The 21,868-nt window shown below is 39.4% G+C and overlaps 1 protein-coding gene and 1 long non-coding RNA gene across 4 annotated transcripts in view; one reads left to right on the top strand and one right to left on the bottom strand.

The window, feature by feature from the left end:
- Positions 1-9,314: 9,314 nt before the first annotated feature.
- On the bottom strand, positions 9,315-12,449 carry LOC122137049. Its single transcript, XR_006154551.1, has 3 exons — positions 12,312-12,449; positions 10,474-10,617; positions 9,315-9,744 (listed from the first exon to the last, which is right to left on the bottom strand). It is a non-coding gene; the product is annotated as an uncharacterized LOC122137049 (long non-coding RNA).
- LOC109095692 (IQ motif and SEC7 domain-containing protein 3-like) overlaps positions 12,349-21,868 on the top strand; it is a 125,576-nt gene continuing 116,056 nt past the window's right edge. For all 3 annotated transcript variants that reach the window (XM_042722323.1, XM_042722324.1, XM_042722325.1), the window contains exon 1: positions 12,349-12,989. In XM_042722323.1, the coding sequence (XP_042578257.1) occupies positions 12,487-12,989 (503 nt within the window). In that variant the 5' untranslated portion in view covers positions 12,349-12,486. The remainder of the gene's footprint in view (positions 12,990-21,868) is intronic.

Here is a 21,868-nt window from a genome sequence, read left to right on the forward strand (position 1 = left end):
TTCAACAACTCAACATGTTGGTTTTTGTGGCATATTAGAGAATGATTGTTGACTCGCACAAGTTCCATACGGTTGTTGTTCGTAATCTTTCTCTAATTGATGACCCAACTTCACCAGCTCTTCCACTGTATTAACACGGCTGCGCAACTGACTAGCCAGATGAGGTTTGATATTTTTAAGAATTAACTTGACTATCTCTGTGTCTGTTAACATTGGTTTCCAGCACTTGTAGAGGGCTCGATATGTAAAGGCAAAATCTCGGATTGATTCTTTTTCTCCTTATGTACGGGTTCGGACTCTTTCTGCCAGCTCATCTTCATAATTTTCTGATAGAAAGGCAGAAAGAAAGGTGGTTTCAAACTCATTCCAAGTGGTTACAGTAGACCTGGCAACCTCCCACCAGTCTTGTGCTGTACCATATAAGACTGTACGAAAAGTAGCCAAAACGTCCTTGTCTGTGAGAGGATGCAGAGCTAAGAAATCTTGACATCATTCTAAATATAATAATGGGTCACTGTCATAACATGCTCTTTCAAAAGTAGGAAAGGTCAGCATTAGGTGGTCACTTTTAATGACAGCCGGGGCTGAATGTGCAGGACTTATTAACTGGTGGATCAGGTATGGAAGGTGGTACAGCAAATGACACAATATCTTCCTCTGCGTCTGCATTGATTCTTTCAGAAACTTTAACATTTTTGCTCATTTCAAGCTGAAGTTCAAATACCTTTTTGTCCAATTCATCCATCATGCTGTTACTTCTGGCAATATCTGAAGAAAGTAGTTCCTGATCTTTTTGAAGAATGTTCTGGGGTGTGTTAATGTCCTACTGTACCTCCAGTTGAAGCTGTTCCACCATAAAACTAATTTTGGTAATTATAGTACTTTCAATCTTCTGGAGTTCTCTTTATCAACTGATCTGTGCTTCCTTCCTCATCCTGTTTATTAGCAGCTATTGTGTTCAACAGTTGCTGATGGTTAGATTTCATTTTTTTTCAGGGTTGCAAGTTGAGTGTCATGCAAGGGGAGGGTTTTTCAACTTCTTGAGTAAGCTCTTTCACAGTTTTATCCTGCTGTTTCAAGCAATCAAACAAACAATCCCAGTTCCTTTGCACATTAGCAGTAAGCTGATGCATTTCCTTTCCAGGTGTGGGAAGATGGCCTGGCAAGCGATGCTATGACTCTGAGGATGGTGGTGAAATTTCAGTGGAGGTGCAGAGTTGCATAGGATCTGGCTGGTATGAAACAGTGCCCCCTGGAAGTTTGTAAGCAAAGTGCACCTGAGACCTGGGATGGGGACTGATGAACTGAGTGGGTGTGAACTGGAACATGAGGCAGAGTTGCTATATCTGGGGGTTCAGGTGGCCAAGCTGGAGTTTCTATGTCTGGGGGATCCATTTCTATGTCTGGGGGTTCAAAGGTGATGACTGGGTAGTGGCCATGTTTGCAGTGTGTGTAAATCTATGGGCAATAAAAAATGTTAGGCAAATAAAATCAAAGTTAGGAAATTCTGGAATGTATGTTTTTTTTCTTCTTGTTGGCATTTAGGGGTACCAGAAGAATAGAAAAAAAGAAAAAAAAAAAAACACAACCAACTACAGTATGTTCAGAACTTACAAGAGGTTTACTATTTAGCCAGCACAAAAATTTCAATCTGCAAAAAGTTTAACCCACTTAATCATCTCCATGTACCATTAACTCACAATGTCACATTTTCTTTTCCACAAGCACTTTTGAAAGTGAAACAGTTCAAAATTCAAGTAAAGCCAATCACTGAGGTGATCCCATTCAAAAAAGTTATTTTTTTTATTTTTTTATTTTTTCCTGTTCAAGTCAAGTTTTTTTATTTTTATTTTTTAGTCCCTGTTCGGGCACCACTTATGTAATGGTGGCACACCCAAAAAATAGGAATTTTAACTTAAAGATGAATTCCTTACAATATTACATTACCAATTCGGGCACCAGGTAGAATTCAGGCTACCGATTAAAATTTAGAATTAGGATTCATTGCCAGCTTCCAACCAGGATAACTGATACCACCGATTGCACACAAAAAATGTCAACACAAACTAAAAGAATCATACAAAGGTGTAGCTGTTAAATTGTAATGAATATATTGTTCAATTATAACAATAACAGTTCAGTTTTCACAATGAATCACACTGTTCACACTTCAATAGAGTCCCCTAATTTGTGGGAGAAAAAAAAAACGTTAGTTTCCAACAAAAACAAAAAAACCTTCAAGGAAACGTAGCAGTATTGGACCCTCAGTTTCAATAATCACAGTATTCAAAAATCACAAGTTCAAAATCATCAGTTCTCAGTTCTCAAAAAAAAAAAAAATAACATCACGAACAAAACTTTAAGTATGTGTAAATTTATGTTTGCTTCATGTTCGTGTGTGTGGAATGAGTGTGTGTGTGTGTGTGTGTGTGTGTGTGTGTGTGTGTGTGTGTGTGTGTGTGTGTGTGTGTGTGTATGTGTGTGTGTGTGTGTGTTCAGATGCTGCCAGACGGCTGCATTGGGAAACTTGTGGGAAGTCACAGAGGAGGACGTGGGTTTTTAAAGAGTACCTGAGTCGTCGTCGCTTCTGGAATCAGGATGTGGAGAGAAGAGAGCTGAAAGTGCAGTGAATACTCCGTCTTTGTACAGTGAACGAGGAACATGCCTTGGGTTAGGAAACCCGAATGAGATCTGACAACATGCTGCAGGTGGCATCGGCGTTGGAGACGCGAGTCAGACCAAGCCCGGCAGACAATCCATGTATCCGTTCCAGGAACAGGCAAAGCTCCATTCAATGACCAGGCCACGCTCTGCAGTTTGTATCAGGAAGAATCTGTAGCGTTAGTAAACCTTTTGTGCATCTGATTCAACAACGTGACTCACTTGGCGGCGGTGACCGCAGCAACGTCAAGGTAGACAGCACCCACTATCACGCCACGTACAGCTCACTCTTTGAACCCCCTCTTATTCCATTTCCATTTCCTCTTTTATTTACAGAGCTCCAACTACGATTCTGTGACGTCAGTTCGTTTCTTTCGTGATTGGTTAAACTGTTTGTGTATGGTTCGGTGCAAGACGGATTCGTCACAGTTGTACAGGCTCAAACCTTTATTTCTGTGTATGTTTGATCTGCATTGTGTTGGATTTATTGATTTATATAAGACAAATAAAAAAATGCTTTGAATTTTGGTATTTCCCATTTATTTCCTATGGGTGCCCAATTTCTGGGCACGAAGGTCAAATTAAGTTTTTTTTTTTTTTTTCTTCTCTTTTTTTCTCCAACCACTTAACATTGTTGAATCATTTGTGTGTGTGTGTGTGTGTGTGTGTGTGTGTGTGTTCAGGTGGCATACTCACGAAAATTAGCCAAGTCTTGAACCGCTCAGATTAAGGAAACTATTTTTAAAAGACAAAACAAAATGATTTTGCCCAAATTTGCCCAATGGATTATTGAGGGTTAAATTAGATTAGATTAGATTAGAATAGATTAGATTCAACTTTATTGTCATTATGCAGAGTACAAGTACAGAGCTAATGAAATGCAGTTAGCATCTAACCAGAAGTGCAAGAATATAGTGTTTTATATACATAAAAGTGCAGAGTAAGTGAAGCTATTATTTACAGAATGTACAGTGGGGTTGCTATATACAGTATTGAGCAAAGTATATACAGAATATAAATAGTAATGCAGTGTAGGATTGTATGTACATTATGAACAGAGCAATGTAGGATTATATATACACATTATGAACAGCAACAATGTGAGAACAGTGGTAATAAATACAGTTGGATGAGTGTGCAAAAGTACTGTTAAAATGAATTCTATGTAAAATAACAGTAGTGAAATTATATTTTTATAGAATAGTTTACTGTGCTTTGTACAGTAACAACTTAGTTTACAGTATGATAACTAGAATAGTATGCAGTCTCTGCAAAATATGAGTAGTGCAAATACATGTATGTAAAGTACTTTGACCAGTGCAGTAATAAAGTAGGTGCCGGTTAGATTGGTGGTGTGGCGTTCAGAAGGGTCACGGCCTCGGGGAAGAAGCTCTTCCTGAGCCTGCTAGTCCGAGAGCTTAGGCTCCTGTAACGTTTGCTGGATGGAAGGAGAGTGAAAAGTCCATGGTTAGGGTGAGAGGCATCCTTGATGATGTTTCTTGCCCTGCCCAGACAGCGCTTGTGATAGATGTTCTCAATGGAAGTTAACTGGGTGCCGGTGATCCGTTGAGTAGTTTTCACCACACGCTGGAGTGCTTTGCAGTGAGATGCGGAACAATTGCTGTACCATACTGAGATGCAGTTTGTGAGTATGCTCTCAATGGTACAGCAGTAGAATTCCACAAGGATCCTGGGATTCAGGTGAACTTTCTTAAGGCTCCGTAAGAAGTAAAGGCGCTCCTGTGCCTTTTTGACCAGGGTGGAGGTGTTATGGGACCAGGTGAGGTCATCAGAGATGTGGATGCCAAGAACTTGAGGTCTGTTAGTCAAAAAGTCTAGAATCCAATTGCAGATGGATGTGCTGATTCCAAGCTGGCTGAGCTTGGAGATCAGCTTGGGAGGGATTACAGTATCAAATGCAGAACTGAAATCAATGAACAGCATTTTCACATGTGTGTTTTGACTGTCCAGGTGGGTGAGGGCAGAGTGAAGTGCCGTTGAGATGGCGTCCTCTGTTAACCTATTGCGGCTACAGGCAAATTGAAATGGGTCTAGTGTAGCAGGGAGACAGGATTTTAGGTGGGATGCAACCAGCCTTTCAAAGCACTTGGCAATGATGGGGGTGAGTGCAACAGGATGGAAGTCATTAGGGACCGAGGCAGTGGAGTGTTTCGGTACTGGTACGATGGTGGAGGTTTTGAAGATATTGGGGACAGTTATTTGGGCCAGGGACAGATTGAAAATGTCCGTGAAGACCTCAGCCAGTTGCTCCCCACAGGCTTTAAGCACACGACCAGGTATTCTGTCAGGTCCAGCTGCCTTCCGTGCATTCACCTTACGCAGAGTGGATTAAACAGCTGAGGTGGAGAGTGTGAGAGGCAGTTCACTGGGTTGATGCTCAGCTTTGAGTGAGATCTCCTTATTTTTTTTATCAAAACAAGCATAAAAGTGACTGAGCTTGTCAGGGAGGGAGGTAGAGCTGGAGGGGGGCACAGTGTTAGGTGGTTTGTAATCTGTGATGGATTGTATGCCTTGCCACATACGCCGGGGTTCTGAAGAATTGAAGTGTTCTTCAATCCTCTGTTTATGTGCGAGTTTGGCCTGGCAGATACCCTTCCTCAGGTTGGCTCTGGCTGAGCTGTAAGCCTCCCAGTTTCCAGACCTGAAGGCTGCATCTCTTGCTTTGACCAGGAGGCGAACCTCTCTGTTCATCCAGGGCTTCTGATTGGGGAAAAATTTTATTTTTTTGTGTGTGGTCACTCTGCCCACACATCTGTTGATGTGCTCCAAGACAGAGTTGGTGTAAATGTCAATGTTAATTCGAGAGTCTGTGGTGGCCTGGGCAGCAAACTCACTCCAGTCTGTGTGCTGTAATTGATGTTGAAGAGTGGAGTCAGCACCTTCCAGCCAGATTTTAACAGTCCTTATTGTAGGTTTCACACATTTAATGACCGGGGTATATTGGGGAGCAGGAACAAAGAGAGGTGGTCAGACTGACCCAGGTGGGGGAGGGGTGTGACTTTGTAGGCATCAGTCACATTAGTATAAACGTGGTCCAATGTTTTATGTCCCCTTGTAGTGCAGGAGACATTCTGATGAAATTTAGGGAGAACAGATCTTAAAGTGCAGTGGTTAAAGTCCCCAGCAACAATAAAGGCTCCATCCGGGTGCAGGGTTTGTAATTTGCTAATAGCAGCACAAAGTTCTTTCAGAGCCACGTTAGCATTAGCGTCCGGAGGTTACATAAACTGCAGCAGCAACAATGCAAGAAGAACTCACGTGGTAGATAGAATGGCCTGCACTTGATAATCAGGAACTCCAGATCAGCAGAGCAGTAGGTATCAACAATGACAGAGTCTGTGCACCATGATTTGTTTACATAAATGCATACTCCACCACCCTTGTTTTTACCAGAGGTTGCTGCTACTCTGTCAGCCCTGAAGAAAGAGCGTCCATCCATATGCACCACACTGTTTGGGACATCGTTGCAGAGCCATGATTCAGTGAAGAACATAACATTACAGTCCATAGGCCATTTCTGTGTGAGGGTCCAGATCTTTAGTTCGTCCATCTTGTTCATCAGAGACCGTACATTGGCAAGGAAGATGCTGGGCAGGGCAGGTCGATGTGGATTTAGCCTTAGCTTAGCATGCAGCCCTCCACGCTTTCCCCTTCTTTGTTTACTTCCGGTCGGTGCGAGTGATCCGATTGTCCGCAGTGATCTCAGTAGCTCCTGCTGGAGTTCGCTGAAGTCGAAAGGATGCTCTAAAACTACGTTGGAACACCGTTTGTTGATGTCCAAAAGTGACTGTTTACTATAGCTGTAGTTCGCATAACTGAATCGCGTGAACACGAATTAAATAACCAGGTAAAGTAACACTATTATCCGAAATCTGGTAAGACGCTGAGCCTCGCGATGTGTTCGCGCCGCCATCTTGGTCTATATAAATGTGCTAGTAAATGTGCTAAATCTATATTTTTTAAAGTATGAGTTGTCTCTGTCACAATGAATTGTGTCACAATAATGTCAGGGTATGGGTGAAGGACAGAGCGAGGACTCAATATGCAGAAAGAACTGGGCTTTAAGCACAACAAACAGAAAATAAACAAAACAAAAACTCCTCCTGTAGGGTAGAGGTGCCCAAACTTGGTCCTGGAGGGCCAGTGTCCTGCAGAGTTTAGCTCCAATTTGCCTTAACACACCTGCTGGGAAGGTTCTAGTATGCCTATTAAAATCTTGATTAGCTGGTTTAGTGTGTCTAAATGGGGTTGGAGCTAAACTCTGTGGGACACCAGCAATCCAGGACCCAGTTTGGGCACCCCTACCATAGGGGAAACAGACTCGCAGCTTAACTGGAAAGGCAAGAACAAGGACAAGACAATACAGGAGTGTTAGGGCTCTGTCACAAAACCAAGAAAAAACTAGACCGAAGTGACAGAACCCTGGCAAATAATGGTGATTTCATACGTTAAGGGTTTTATGCAATACCTTGAATGTGTCTAGGAGGTCTTTTTTTTAAGAGCAGTGACTCTAAAGCAGGGGTGTCAAACTCAATTCTTGGTGGGCCACAGCATCTCTTTCACCAGTTGCACCAGTGAAACATCTCTTTTTGCATTTAAAAAAAATAAGACTACTGTCAGGATTTACTAAAGAACGTGAAAAATAAGTGATTAAAATGCAATTATTTTTGCCAGTAACCTTATGGCATATGCATTTATTGAAGTTTCCCTTTCAAGCTGCAAAATTTATGGGAGGACAGTATTTAAATGAATCATTCACATCATTAGATTTACTAAGGCTTACAGTAATCAGTTTAGTGGTATTTGCACTATTATTAAAAGACCCAACCACAACCATTTCAGGTCGTGAAATCCCTACTAATGAGCTGATGAGTAGAATAAGATGAAATGAAAATAAGTATATAAAACTCATATAATACATATTAATAAAACAGTATTATTATTATCCATTGTATAAAACAGGTTTTGGCTTGCAGGGCCATTTCTAGGCATAGAAGAGCTAGTAGGTTACATAGGGTGCTACCACCTTGAATGACACGCTGAACACATGCACTATATTAGCGTTAGTCCTGGACAGCCACAGTCCTGCAGAGTTTTGCTTTGCTGGACTGTGGCTCTGCAGGACTGATACTGGCCACCCCTGCAATAAACATGTAACATTCATCATTTGTTTGTCTTTATTAAATAATTTATTAAAGGTGCTGTACAGTATGTAGGATTGACACTGAGTGATTGAACTAGGTACTGCAGTCCAAATTCAAAATATTGGAGATGGGTTTTTTTCACCCGGCCCCTCCTCCTCAGACTTGAAGCACACACAGGTTGGCAGATTGATGAAACAAACAGGAACGAGTGCACTTTATGATGAATGAAATGAAATATGCTGTGTTTCCCGCCAACTGGCAACCCAGGGTGCTGAAATACAATTGGGTAAACTGGCAGTGGGCTGGTTTCACAAAACAAAACAAAGATTGACATCCCGGCCCAGAAGGCACATTTTCAAATGAGAATAACTGACTGTAACATTGTTTTTCAGATAAACATGAGCTGTAAGCTCTAATCATCGAAAGAGAAAAATAAAAGAAAAAAAAAAACTTTTGAAATGTTTTGCCTCATTCATGAAACTTGCATAAATATATGAGTGAATTCTGAGTACTTTGCACATAAAACAGACCTTTCCGAAAACTCTCCTCCGGATTCACAAACTCTTCGTAAATGTCTGATTTGATAGTTAAACGTCTATGATACTGAATTCCAGTCATTCGTAAATAGAGCACTCGTGCACGCTCATTCACAATTAGCATAATCCCTGCCTATGAATTACAGCTACACAAATTGCATGTCCAAGAACGCAGTGGAATATTCTGGTCTACTTTCTCAGGTTTGGCTCCAGTATATTGCATCAATGCAAAAAAGACTAGGCCATATGCCTATCAATAAATATTCAATAATGCGTGACCACCAAAGTGTTTTTGGTATGGAATATTAACGACGGCAACGTATTAGCCTACTAGTATCTAATTTTTAAGAATTTTAATAAATATAATAAATCAGTGATCAGTAATATTGACTTCTCCATCATTGTAGGCAGTCGTTGTACAAGTACAGTAGGATGTTTAAGTATTTGTCCCACCCCTCCTCTATTTACGGCTGGGTAAATAGTGACAGTGCATAACAAGGGCCTTCCCCAAACCCAGTTCATCAGCACAAACAGTGCTACTAGGCACATTGGCACACTACCAAAGGGTATCCATACCCTCTTCTTCTATTAAGCTACTACATTTATCCGTGATCAACCGAAGGTTAGGCTGTCCCCTACAAGCGAGGAATAAAACTGCAGCTGCACTCAACTAGTAGCAGGCTGAAGACTGTTACAAGTTTACAGTAAACAATTTTGACTGCCCATCTGTTACTGCTAATAATTATTATATTTGTATTATATGAATTATAATTATTTATCATTTAAATAATATATTCACATTATTATATGAACTGGCAATTAAAATTAAACTATATGTATATGTATATACTATATGTATACTATATAACTATATGTAAATTAATTTAAATATATAAAATAAGCATTAATATATGAAGCGTTTAAAACGACTAACCTTGTGTATTTTCTTTTGAGCACTTTGTGAAAGTATATACTGTCATTTATTAAATTAAGTTGGTTCATTTGAAAACTTCAGTAGTCAGCAGTTCACTTTTGGCTCATAGAGTTTTCTTTGAGCAACATCAATTATTGAAGCCAAAGTGTACTTTAAATGACCATTGCCTGAGAGTGGACATAACTTAATCACAGCTCAATTTAGACAGAATTTTTCATGTCCTGTTAGAGGCCCTATTCTCCGGTAACACTGCAAAAAGCATTTTTGGCCCAATATGTTCAACAATGATATTCTGTTGGCTGGACAACTCTGTAATTTCTCTTTATGAGCCTGGAGTGATCACATGGAGAAACAGGCCTGGCTGGTCTTTCCTTTGCTGTGAGTTTCAAGGTCGGTGAGCATCTATGATTCAGCTCTCCTGGATGTCTGTCAGCATTTGCCATTATTTCTAGAGATCCGACAAAGAAAAAAGAAACAGAGTTTTCTATTTCAAAGTATTCATAAGTGTGTGTGTAATTCCTTAAGAAAGAGTAAAAGGCATGTTCATTGGGTGCCAAACGTGGCCCGAAAATTGATGCTTAACCTTCATAAATTGTTGATCGTTTGAGATCGTTTGAGATGCTGATCGGGACCATGAATTTGGTACCATCATTATGAACGGATATCAAAATTAAATACACCATTAAAAATGGCAGCATGTGTAACAGGGTTAAAATATAGCTTAAATTAAGCTAGTACTCAGCAAAAGCAATAGCTTAGTAGGGACCAGATTTTGGTCAACAAGCCCTTAGTTTGCAATCATGTATGTTAGTTCCTGTTTATGCATATATCATGGATATCAGAGAGAGTTTTCTGTATTTAATCTCCCAAACTTGCTGACATTAAGCTGATTAAGCAATGCCTGCAATTTTTACACTTATGTATCCCAAGAGCCAAGTTAAAGTTAAATTTAGAGATTAATAATTGTAGTGGGTCATAACAGTTTCAAACTAATGCAGTTGAGTAATGCTTTTACAATAGATGAAACAGAAACTCACTTTGATGTCAAAATAATTTAAAACTTATTAAGTTCTTAAATTCATCTGACCTATTTTCTTATAGTGCTTGTCAGTCATATAGCAATCATTTTATGGTGGGTTAGTCGCGGCTGAGCCAGGAAGAATTTCTGTGTACATACAGGTATGTATGATCTCCCTGTGTCTACATGGGTTTCATGGCTTTCCCATAGGTGCGAATATGTGTGAGCCCTTTGATGGACTGGCCATCCATTCAGAGTGTCCCCCGCCTGTGACCCGAGATGCTGGGATAAGCTCCATTGACCCTGCAGAGAATAAAAAGTGGTATGGAAAATTGATGGATAGAAGATAATTTGTGTACCTAGAATGGTAAATGTTAACATAATAAGAAAAATATAATGCCTTCCTTCATTTTAAGTTCTCTTTTATCAACATGTATTGTCATGAAGAATGGTGAAATATGCAGTTTTGCAATCATTGTAAAAAAAAAAAAAAAAAAAAAAAAAAAAAAAATGCTGCAGTTGATCAGTCAGGGTTGTGTTTCCCAAAAGCATGGTAACAATTGGTGACAATGGTTCTACGATGAACTTAGGCTTATGATGTTTTTGGGAAATGCAGCCTGGAATAATGTATTTAGAGACATGCAATAAGAAAACATATGTTACAGTGATAAACTCATGGAATTTCCATTCACACTGATGATATGATGATTCATAATGCTGAGCCTCATAATCAAACAGCAGCTGGTAGAGTCAGTGACTCAAATTTAAGCTCTGGAAGATTTAAGCAGTAAATAGGAGAGTGAAGATAAACAGAAGATATTTATTTATTTATTTATTTATTTATTACAGTGTGTAAGTATTTGTGTAGACTGTGTTTTTGTTTTAATTCAGTTTTAAAAATGCACTTTGCAATGATGCCAAATTATTATTATTATTATTTTTTTTACTTTAAAGTATATGTATAAACAGTTATGTTTTAAAAATACTATGCCATGCTTTAAAATAAAGACACATATTTTGATATATTTAACATAATAAATCACAGGTTAGTTCTTGGTTATAATTTTATCTGTAGTCCGTTATTTACTATTGCATTTACTAAATTGCAACTATGTCATGAGTATGTATATTTACAAATATATTCAATACATACAGGTTTCAATAGAAATTACATCAAAGTATATTTAGGTTTACCATATATATTCTGCATTACTACTGTGACCTATTAAGATTTGTTGCTAAAAATAGACCATCCAAAAAGAATGTTCAATGGTAAACATGCAGTATAGCCAAGGCTGTCAGTTCATTAAGTGATAAGCTGTTTTGTCTCAAGAGCACTCTGCAAAGCGTATTTAAGCTTTGCCTCTCAGTGGCGTGCAGTGGTGTTTTAAAATGAGGAGGCAGGTAGCCTAGATATTTAACTTTACCTGCGGATGTCGCTGTTGGACAGTGTTACGTTATAAAAACGAGTTACTTTAGACTTTTAATGTCATATTTAGTCATATTTGGGTTGCTTTATTTTTGTAATATCGATTATTTTCTCATCCAATTTTGAAGAGAAGAGACACTGCCTCCCTGGCCTCATCGGAGGAAACGCCCCTGATTGACATCCATTCAAAAAATACCCGTAGCCTTCTTTCCAACGTGTGAAAGAAACAGACATTCGTCTTATTAGGAGCTATCAGCTAACATCACAATGACTTTGAAACTGATATTTCAAGGTAACAAACGTACATACAATTGGTTTAGGTGTATAATCTTTTAAATGCCTATACCTTTTTTTTTTTTTTTTTTTTTTTTTTTTTTTTTTTACTGCTGAAATGTGATGTAGCTTATTTTAATACTTTATACTTCCGTTTCACAAGGGTATATTAAGGTAAATACGATGGGGACTTTTACTGCACAGGAGGCAAGGCAGGTGTACAACTTTTAATGTGGAAAAAAAAACTTTCTAGTGAATCTTTATATTGGAAAGTGTGTACTGCATGCAAACACACTTCTCAGTGATTGGTCAGAGCGTTGACATCATCACCCTCCGCAGCTCCTCCCCCAGTCTCCCCTGCATCAGGACCATCACTTGCATCCTTAGAGCATCAGCACGCTACAGCACATTCTCTGCATCCAGAAGACTCCTACTCCATCCTGATACAGCAGGCTTGAAGCTTTGCGATTATGGAGAGCTTGCTGGATAACCCAATGAAAGCCGTGCTTTATCTCAAAGAACTGACCACTATTGTACAAAATCAGCAAAGTCTAATTCAAACCCAGCGGCAGCGCATCGACGAGCTGGAGAGGAAGGTTGAGGATCTGATCGGCGAGAACCGTCAGCTGAGAGATCCGCATCAATATCATCACCATCATCCGCACCACCATCACCACCCATCCCCGCGGACCAGCAGCCCTCAGCCGGCCGCTCACCCGCACCAGCATCCGGCGACTCACGGGCAAAGCCAGCCGCAGCAGCATCCGTCCAAACAGCCGCAGCATCCTCCGGCAGCTCCCATCCATCACCCGCAGCATCTGCAGCTCGTGCCTACGTCCCCACCGACTCTGAAAGCGAGCCAGTCCAGCCCGGAGTCCGCGGAGGACGAGAAGAGGAGCCCGTCTTGCAAGTCTCTGGTTCCGCAGACTCCTTCGACATTGTGCCGGTCCGTTGGACTCGCCAGGAAACCGGAGTGAGTAAAAATCACGAACAGTTCATCACACACTCTATTACGCGGGTGATCATGCGGCATTTGTATGCTTTTAGAAATCGGAACATTACAGCGTCTAAACGCAAAAAGCAGAATGCAATGATACCAATTTTAAAGGTACATACAAAGATATATATGACGTATAGTTAATAATACAGTCTAATTAATATTATCTAACTATTATATAACTATAACTACAGTTATTCACATTTTCACTGATACATTTTATATTCTCAATATTAATATTACATTTCATTTGAAAGCATTTGAATGCAGCTCAAAATTCTTTATAGCCTATAGCAATAGTAGATGAAATTGAGTGATAGAGTGAAAAACAAATGGCAAACAACTAAAGTATTACAGTATGTATTACATATAACAGGGTATTAAATACACATCTATTGTATTACAGTGTATTAACATTATGGCCTAAGAATAATATCATAAATGCCTTTATATAGCATTAAATACAGAGAATATGTATAATGGACATTACATATAGATGCAAAAAAAAAAAAAAAAAAAAAAATCACCGTAAGTTTTTAAATCTAGATGTTAAGTTGGAGCTTTAAGATCCTATTTTTACCTGATCTGACTGTTTAAAATGGCATTTTTTTTTTTAATTTTTTTTTTTAATTTTTTTTAATGTATTCAGGGCAATTCTGTCATATAGATTTTACTTGAATAACCAATATATTCAGATACTTCCACATGAAGCATTAGCAACAGCTATACCTGACACGACATTTTAGAGTGTAGAAAATGTATAAAAGTGTACAGAATTCCTATTATAATTTCATATAAATCTATTTAAAGATTCTATCAATCACAATTTTGATGAATTTATAGAGCTCTTAAATAACACAAAGGAATAAATGGTATTTTTTTAGAAGCAATATGGCAATTATGACCACCAAGGGGATAAGATATCCATCTAGAATGAAATTTTAACCTTTTAAAATCTCCATAGCACACCAGTGATTTCCTGTAGCAGGGCTATTTTCCAATACAGGTAGGCATCACATATTAATACACCATTTTCATTATTATTCAGTACTTATGTGCAATTACAGAGTAAGAGGGAAACTTTAATGTACCCTAGAACAAAGACCTAGAGATATTTTATTTAATTTGATTGCTTTAAACAAGCTTCTTCAGAATAATGAATATTAATGAACACAGACAATCAACTGGATGTGAGTGTACTCAATAGATTTTCTGGGTCTTTTAACACACTGACTGGCTTTCCCCAACCTAAATCACAGAAAACCAACTCATGCTGATTGCCTCAGCAAATCCTCTTTAATATCAAAGGCTTATTTTAGAACTCTTTCTACGAATCTGCTGAACAAATAATATCCAGACTTTATCCTGCTATGATGTTGTGGTGTAACTGGACTGATGACATTTACAATCTGAAAGTGATTATAGTAAAATAATTGTGTTTAGGTATTAACTTGCAACCTGATTATGATAAAATCTAGGACAGTAATAAAGTGAATACTGTGGAAAGTTATTAAACCAAATCAGTTGAGTAATAGAATAAATTAAAGGGATATTCCAAGTTCAGTATAAGCCTAGTCGACAGCACTTGCGGCATAATGTTGATTATAACAATAGCTGATTTTGACTTGTCACTCCTTTTCTTTAATAAAAGAAGAAGAAGCAGAAAAAGAAAAAAAACCTGTCTACAGTGGGGTACTTGCTGAAGAGTCCATAAACTGTAAAATACTCACTGTTCCAATAATATAGCCACAGGACAAAAACACTCGTATACACTCTTAAAAATAAAGGTGGTTAAAAGATTCTTTACAGCGCTGCAATAGAAGAACCATTTTTGTTTCCACAAAGAACCATTCAGTCAAAGGTTCTTTAAAGAACCATCTCTTTCTTACCTTTTTATAATCTGAAGAACCTTCATTCACCACAAAGAAGCTCTTGTGAAATAGAAAGGTTCTGCAGATGTTAAAGTTTCTTTATGTAATCATTTAGACAAAAGAAAAAGAAGGTTATTCTATGGCATCATGAAGCACCTTTATTTTTAAAGGGATACTCTACCCCAAAATGAAAATTTTGTCATTAATCACTCATCCCCATGTCGTTCCAAACCCGTAAAAGCTCCGTTCGTCTTCAGAACACAATTTAAGATATTTTGGATGAAAACTGGGAGCCTTGTGACTGTCCCATAGACTGACAAGTAAATAAGTGTCAAGGTCCAGAAAAGGTATTAAAGTCGTCATAAGAATACTCCATCTGCCATTAGACATGAAATCTGGGTTATTTGAAGCGACGAGAACACTTTTTGTAAGCGAAGAAAACAAAAATAACGACTTATTTCAATAATTCCTTTGTCAACACTCTCCTCTGTGTCTCTCCATATCACCGTATGCTGTATATGCTCTTCTGTGTCATCCGCGCCACAAGGATGCACTGTTTTATTTCAAATCAAAGCTAAGTACATGTAGAAACAGCACATCCTTTTTATTTCTAAAATATCTTAAATTGTGTTCTAAGACGAACTGAGCTTTTACAGGTTTGGAACGACATGGGGGTAAGTAATTAATGACAAAATTTTCATTTTGGGGTGGAGTATCCCTTTAAGAGTGTAGAATTGCTTTCAGCAGCACTGAGAATTCAACACATACTTGCTTTGCATTATGAATCTGACACATCTGAGTTGATTTGAAATTAGCTCTATCTCTGATTTGAGGCTTTATCTCCTTAAAACCTTCCAATTAAGAAGAATATGGAAAAAATTTACATATACCAGATGACACAGTGAGTCACCGCAGCTGGGATCTGAAAGGGCACAGGTCAGATGAACCTGTGTGCTGTGGAATTAATGTGCAGCCTAAGATTAATGGTAGTCATAAATCACACTCGAAGGTTAAAATGGAAGGATTAAATAAATAAGTCACAGGGAATGTCGGTTAGGCTGGATGCATCCAGGGAATTGACTTTTGTCCAACCTGTTTGTGTGTGTGTGTATCTCATACATCTGGGTATCTAACAACAACATGTACTCACTTTTTATTAGATGATAAAAGTAGTTCTCAATTTTATCTACAGACATTTTGAAGGCCAAAACTTTTAAGATCTCAGTGAGAGTCTAGTGTAACTGCTGAGAAGATGTGATTTTCATGCACTACACATTGAATGACAGATGGCATACTTCAGAAAGATGTAAAATTTTTGAATGCATGTCCAAAAAAACTAAAATAAAAAAACAACAACAACAATAACAAAAAAAAAAAAAAAAAAAAAAAAACTAATATCCATAGGATCTTTTGCATGTTTTTGCCAGCTTGTTTTATAAGGCAGTGATCTTGTGTATGTATGTACTGTATGCTTGTATTTATTATTATTCTTTATAGCATTGATTGTAGGTTTGTGTAATAGAGGCATTTAGAGAACTTGAATTAGATGAGTACTTAATTTGAACAATGCATATGCTAATTATTAGTTGAGGCCTACATTTCTGCAGGCCAATATTTTCCATTCAGCAGCTTAATATATTTCTCAGCTGATGTCACAGACCTCAAAGCATACACACGCTCAGGTTTGAATGCCATCTGTTGTATTTGGCATCTGTGCTTGCTGAAATATCCAGAAACACAGAATGGTTGGAATGCTAAGAATATGCTGTTAAGCATCATCTCCAAATATGCCATAAAACCCTAGACAGAATCTAAGATTTTTAGCATTGAATACCAAGAAATTTAATATAAAATCGGTAACTTTTCTAAATGGACAAATCCTGTGGCCGTTTAGAATTATACATCTGTCTTTTGCTATGCAACCAAAACTGACTGATGATATGAGATTGTTTTTCCAAATTTAGATTACTTTTTTCTTCTTTGCAATAGATAAGATGTTCCCCTTGTGAAAAAGACCACACTTCAGCATATATATATATATATATATATATATATATATATATATATATATATATATATATATATATATATATATACACAGAAATAGTATACTTTAGAAAAATATACTTGTCACAGATGTAAAACAAGACTGAAGGTGAACTCAGGAGCAGTGCTTTTATTGAAAAACAAAAGATGATAACAACAGAAGAAAGGTGAGTACTGATGGAGCAGTCAAAAATAAGCAGTGGTGATATGTGTGGAGAGTAACACAGTATATGGTTGCAGGTAGTGTGGAGAGAACACAGAATACTCGAGCATTGAGGAGACGATGGATCAGTAAAGGAGAACAAATAGGGAGAATCAGGTAGGTCCAAACAGGTAAGTATAAAGTCAGACAATGACAGCCTACATAATGAGTCCAGACAATAAGTGAGTATTTTCCTTAAGTGTTTATAGTGTTCTTATCCTTAAAGACAATTTGGGTGAGTGTGATGGTAAATAGACTGTGATAGGAAGGGGGAGCCTGGTGTAACCATGACAGTACAACCCCACTCCTGAAGGTTAGAGCCTCTGATGCTGGGGCCAACCCCATCCACATGGCGCAGGGCATACAGGGTCTTACAGACAGCATAAAGCAGCCCATCATCCATGAACAGTGGCAGAGGTGGATTGTAAGTTCAGATGGCTGTGTCCTATACCCTCTCACACTGCTCTAACCAGGGTTTACAGCTGGAACCTATTTATAAGAATCACTGGACATCCTGGGACATACTGAGCCACCAGTAACGGTTTTGGATGAGTGAGAGGGTTTGCTGCTTGCCAGGATGGCACAAGCCCAGGGAATCTATAAGTTGACAGCGGAGTGAAGTGGTAGCTTCATCAATTCTGGTGTGCAGGGACCACTGAATCAGGCCTACAATCAGGGAACTTGGAAGGATGGTTTTAAGCTCAAAGGTTGTATGGAAAGAAAATGGATTCTTGGACCCTGGAAGTTAGGTGACATGGAAGTTGAACTGTAAGAAGAACAGGGCCCACTGGGCATGGTGAGGGTTTAACCACTGGACATCTCTCAGGTTCTTGAGGTTGCGATGATTGGTGATGACCACAAAAGGAAATCTCTTGTCAGTGGCACCACTCCTCCAGTGCAAGCTTGAAAGCCAGTAACTTCTGATGGCCAACATGTTCTGCTTTGCCAGGGTAATTTTCCTGGAAAAATAGGCAGGCATATGGGTAAGGTTTGGGAGGTTCCCCCCCATCACTGAAAATGTACCGCCGCAACTCCTGTGGTAGACGCATCGACTTTGCCTATGAAAGTCAGCTCAGGGTCAGGATGGGTTGAAACTCAAAGGGTGGTATGGATGGAACATGGATTCCTGAGAAGGTGGCTGCCTTGGTATTCTTGGACCCTGGATGGTAGGTGACATGGAAGTTGAACCACATAAAGAAGAGGGCCCACTGGGCATGTCAACGGTTCAACCACTGAACATCTCTCAGGTATTTGAGTTTGTGATGACCACAAATGGATGATGAGAAATCTTTAGCCAGCTTCACCACTCCTCGGTGCCATCTTGATAGTCAATAACTCCTGATTGCCAGGGTAATTTTCTTAGAGAAGAAGGCACATGGATTAGGTTTGGTAGGTTTCCCCTGTTGCAGAAAACATACCGCCCCAACTCCTGTGGTAGATGCATCAACTTTGACTACAAAAGTCAGCTCAGGGTCAGGATGAATGTAAACGGGTGCAGTGGTGCAGCAGGACTTGAGGACTTGAAAGGAAGCACTGGGTGTTCCAGGGCAGAGACTTGGGCTTGGATTTTAGTAATAAAGTGAGAGGGGCAGCTATAGTACTATAATTGTGAATGAAACAATCAAAATGTGCAAATCCTAGAAAACACTGGAGGTCTTTGTAGTGGGATGTGTTGTGGACAGGACTGAACAGCTTGCCTCTTCCCCTGGTCCATTTGAATTCCCACTTGGGTGTTGATATATCTGAGGAAGTGTGTGGATGGCAGGTAGAACTCACATTTTTCAACCAGCTGCTGTTCTCTCAACTTTTCCAAAACAAGAGTGAAGTGGTGATGATGATCAGTTCCAGGTTCCAGGAGTAGATCAGGATATAGCTGATGTACAGTAGATGATGTCAAACCAATGGAAATACTCCTGGAACACCTCATCCATGAAGTTCTGGAATATGGAGGGCACTGTCCAGCCTATACAGTATCACCTGGTATTCATAGTGTCCTATTGGTATGATGAAAGTGGTCTTCCACTGGTTACCCTTCCATATTCAAACAAGATTGTATGCACTCCATAGGTACATCTTTGAAAACGCTCTTGCCCTGTGGAATTGTTCCAATGCAGTAGGGGCTAGGGGAAGTGGATTACGGAACTTGATTGTAATATTAAATTAAATAACTAAAATATTCCAAGGCACTTGCGTGTTGTTAAGCATACAAAGTAAACTGGGATAAGTCACCAAGTGGGATGACAACAAGTGCCCCAAGTGGTGCAGTAGTGGCCTAATTGTTAGAGAGTCGGACTTGTAACATGAAGATCGTGGGTTTGAGTCTCAGGTCCGGCAGGAATTGTCATTGGGGGGAGTGAATAACCAGTGCTCTCTTACACATTCAATACCACGATTGAGGAGAGACCCTTGAGCAAGGCCCCGAACCCCCAGCTGCTCCTTGCAGCTATATGGCTGTCCACTGCTATGGCTGTGTGTGTTTACTACTGTGTGTATGCACTTGGATGGGTTAAATGCAGAGCATAAATTCCGAGTATGGGTCACCATACTTGGCCATACGTCACTTCACTTTCACTAAAAACATTAAAAAAGTTGATCTAAGTGTTTTGGCCTGACATAGCCTTCTTGACACACAATCATTACTAACAAAATCATTATTTAAACTATCTGCAATTTGTGGATCATCAAAATGGCTGGGTAAACAATTGATTAAATTGATCAGTGGAAGTCGCTATAACAAGCCAACTCTTACAAGCCAAACTTTGTAGTACCTTCCAATACATGAGAGAGAGAAAGAAAGAAAAACAATGGTAATAATGAAATTAGAAAATATAAATACTTGAAAGTAGTATTGTTGAGAGCTCAATAATACATACAGGGCTCCATTCATCTTAGGCAGGAATAAGAATTTTGAAACAACACGAGGTGTGGAAGGGTGGATGTATCCTTATTTCATAGCCTCTTCCATGTAGTCCTCCATGGCCATCTGGTCTGGTAATGACAAGGGAGAGACCTGTCCTCTGGGCAAGAGTAGACATGGCAAGAGATTGCTGGCACGGTATGTGGAGGAAGTTGGGAGGCCCTTTGTTGCCTGAAGATGTTGAGGTATGGATAATATTTAATAGGGACTTCTGCTTGACTCTCAGCATGTGGGCAACAGATCTAGCACTGATTTAGAAGGGTTGGTTCTCCGCAGGATGATGCTAAGGCAGAGGAAGGCATGTTTGGCAACATTGTTCACCCCATTCAACGATCTCTCCAATAGCCCACAACAACCATAGACAATGTTATTTAACCCAAGCGCATCCCAGGATTACGTCAATAGTCAAGAACTCCAGTACCAGAAAAGAGATATTTTCCTGATGGGTACACCCTAGCTGAAATTGGAATGTGGCTGCACAGTGGATAACAGTACCACGGTCCAGGGGTTTGCCCACTATGGAGTGGATGGAGAGTTTCAAAATGCAAGGGATCATTGGGAGAGCTGGCAGCAGAGCTTCCTGGAGATGAATTTTCCAGCTACTCAGGAATCAAGGGGAGCCGTAACTGTATGTGAGACAGAATTAGGAAATCAATACTTATGTCTGTAATCATGAATTTATCTAAGAAAGTGGCTGAATGATGATGACAGCAAGATCTCATGGGACACTCTGCGCTGACATGGCCACCATCTCCTCAATACAGACACAGCCTCTCCGTCATATGTCATTCATGTGGGGAAAGGCAAAACAAGTCCACTTTCATGGACTCTAAATATGGTTCTGGAGGGTGACCAAAGAGGGTGGATTGCAGAGCGCTGTTGTTAATACTTTATGACTGCAGTCGATGACCCACCCTGATGGAGAGCTGAATAAAGTTCTCCAATTCCATCTGGTTGTTATATGCTGTGAAACACAGCCAGAGGAATGGTCCAAGGCCCTGCCTTTTAGCTGTGGACACGACTGTAAAGAATAATCAGTGATGGATTTCTTTCCTTGACAAAGATGGTAAAGTTTTTATTAAGCTTTGCTTCACATGTCCAGTGAGCAGATATATGATGGACCACTTAGTTGGGAACTGCTGTGAATGCATCTTAAGGACTAGATAAAACTGAATTAAAAAAAAAATATGTTGCAATCCTCCGCTGCATCACAGTAGGGTGCTGGATTGACCATGGGACTAGCGGATCAGGTAGTAAAGGAGGCTGGAGGATCTTATGTATCAACACTGGTATCTGGGGCTCTGGAGAATGGTTGTAAAGCTAGTGGTAATGATAATGGTGCACTGCGTGAAGGCCCTGCTGAATCCATAATGTTGGTTTGGGCTTATGCCATTGATTTGGCTTTTATTGAAACAAAATGTAATAACAGAAAAAGGGCGACTACTGATGCTGCAGTGATAAACAGTGATAATACAGTCATAGAGTAACTGGCAGTATATGGTTTCAGGTATCTTGGAGATAACACAGCGAATACTCAAAAGATGACAAGGTGACAGCGGAGATGAGGTAGCAACAAGGAGAACAATGAGGGAGAGTCAGGTAAGACCAAGTAGGTAAGTAAAGAGTCCAACAATGACGGTATACACAAGTTAGTACAGACAATTGGTGAAAATTTGGCCTGATTGTTTACAATTAATTTGTAAGTGATTGTTGTGGACACTTACAAATTAATATTAAATGCAGAGTGCTTTATCGACCCACTTAAGTAGCACTTAAACCTCTTCATATGTGATTTAATAATTACTTCTATTGTCTTTTG

This window comes from Cyprinus carpio, chromosome B4, assembly GCF_018340385.1.
Source record: "Cyprinus carpio isolate SPL01 chromosome B4, ASM1834038v1, whole genome shotgun sequence".
NCBI classification, from domain to species: Eukaryota; Metazoa; Chordata; class Actinopteri; order Cypriniformes; family Cyprinidae; genus Cyprinus; species Cyprinus carpio.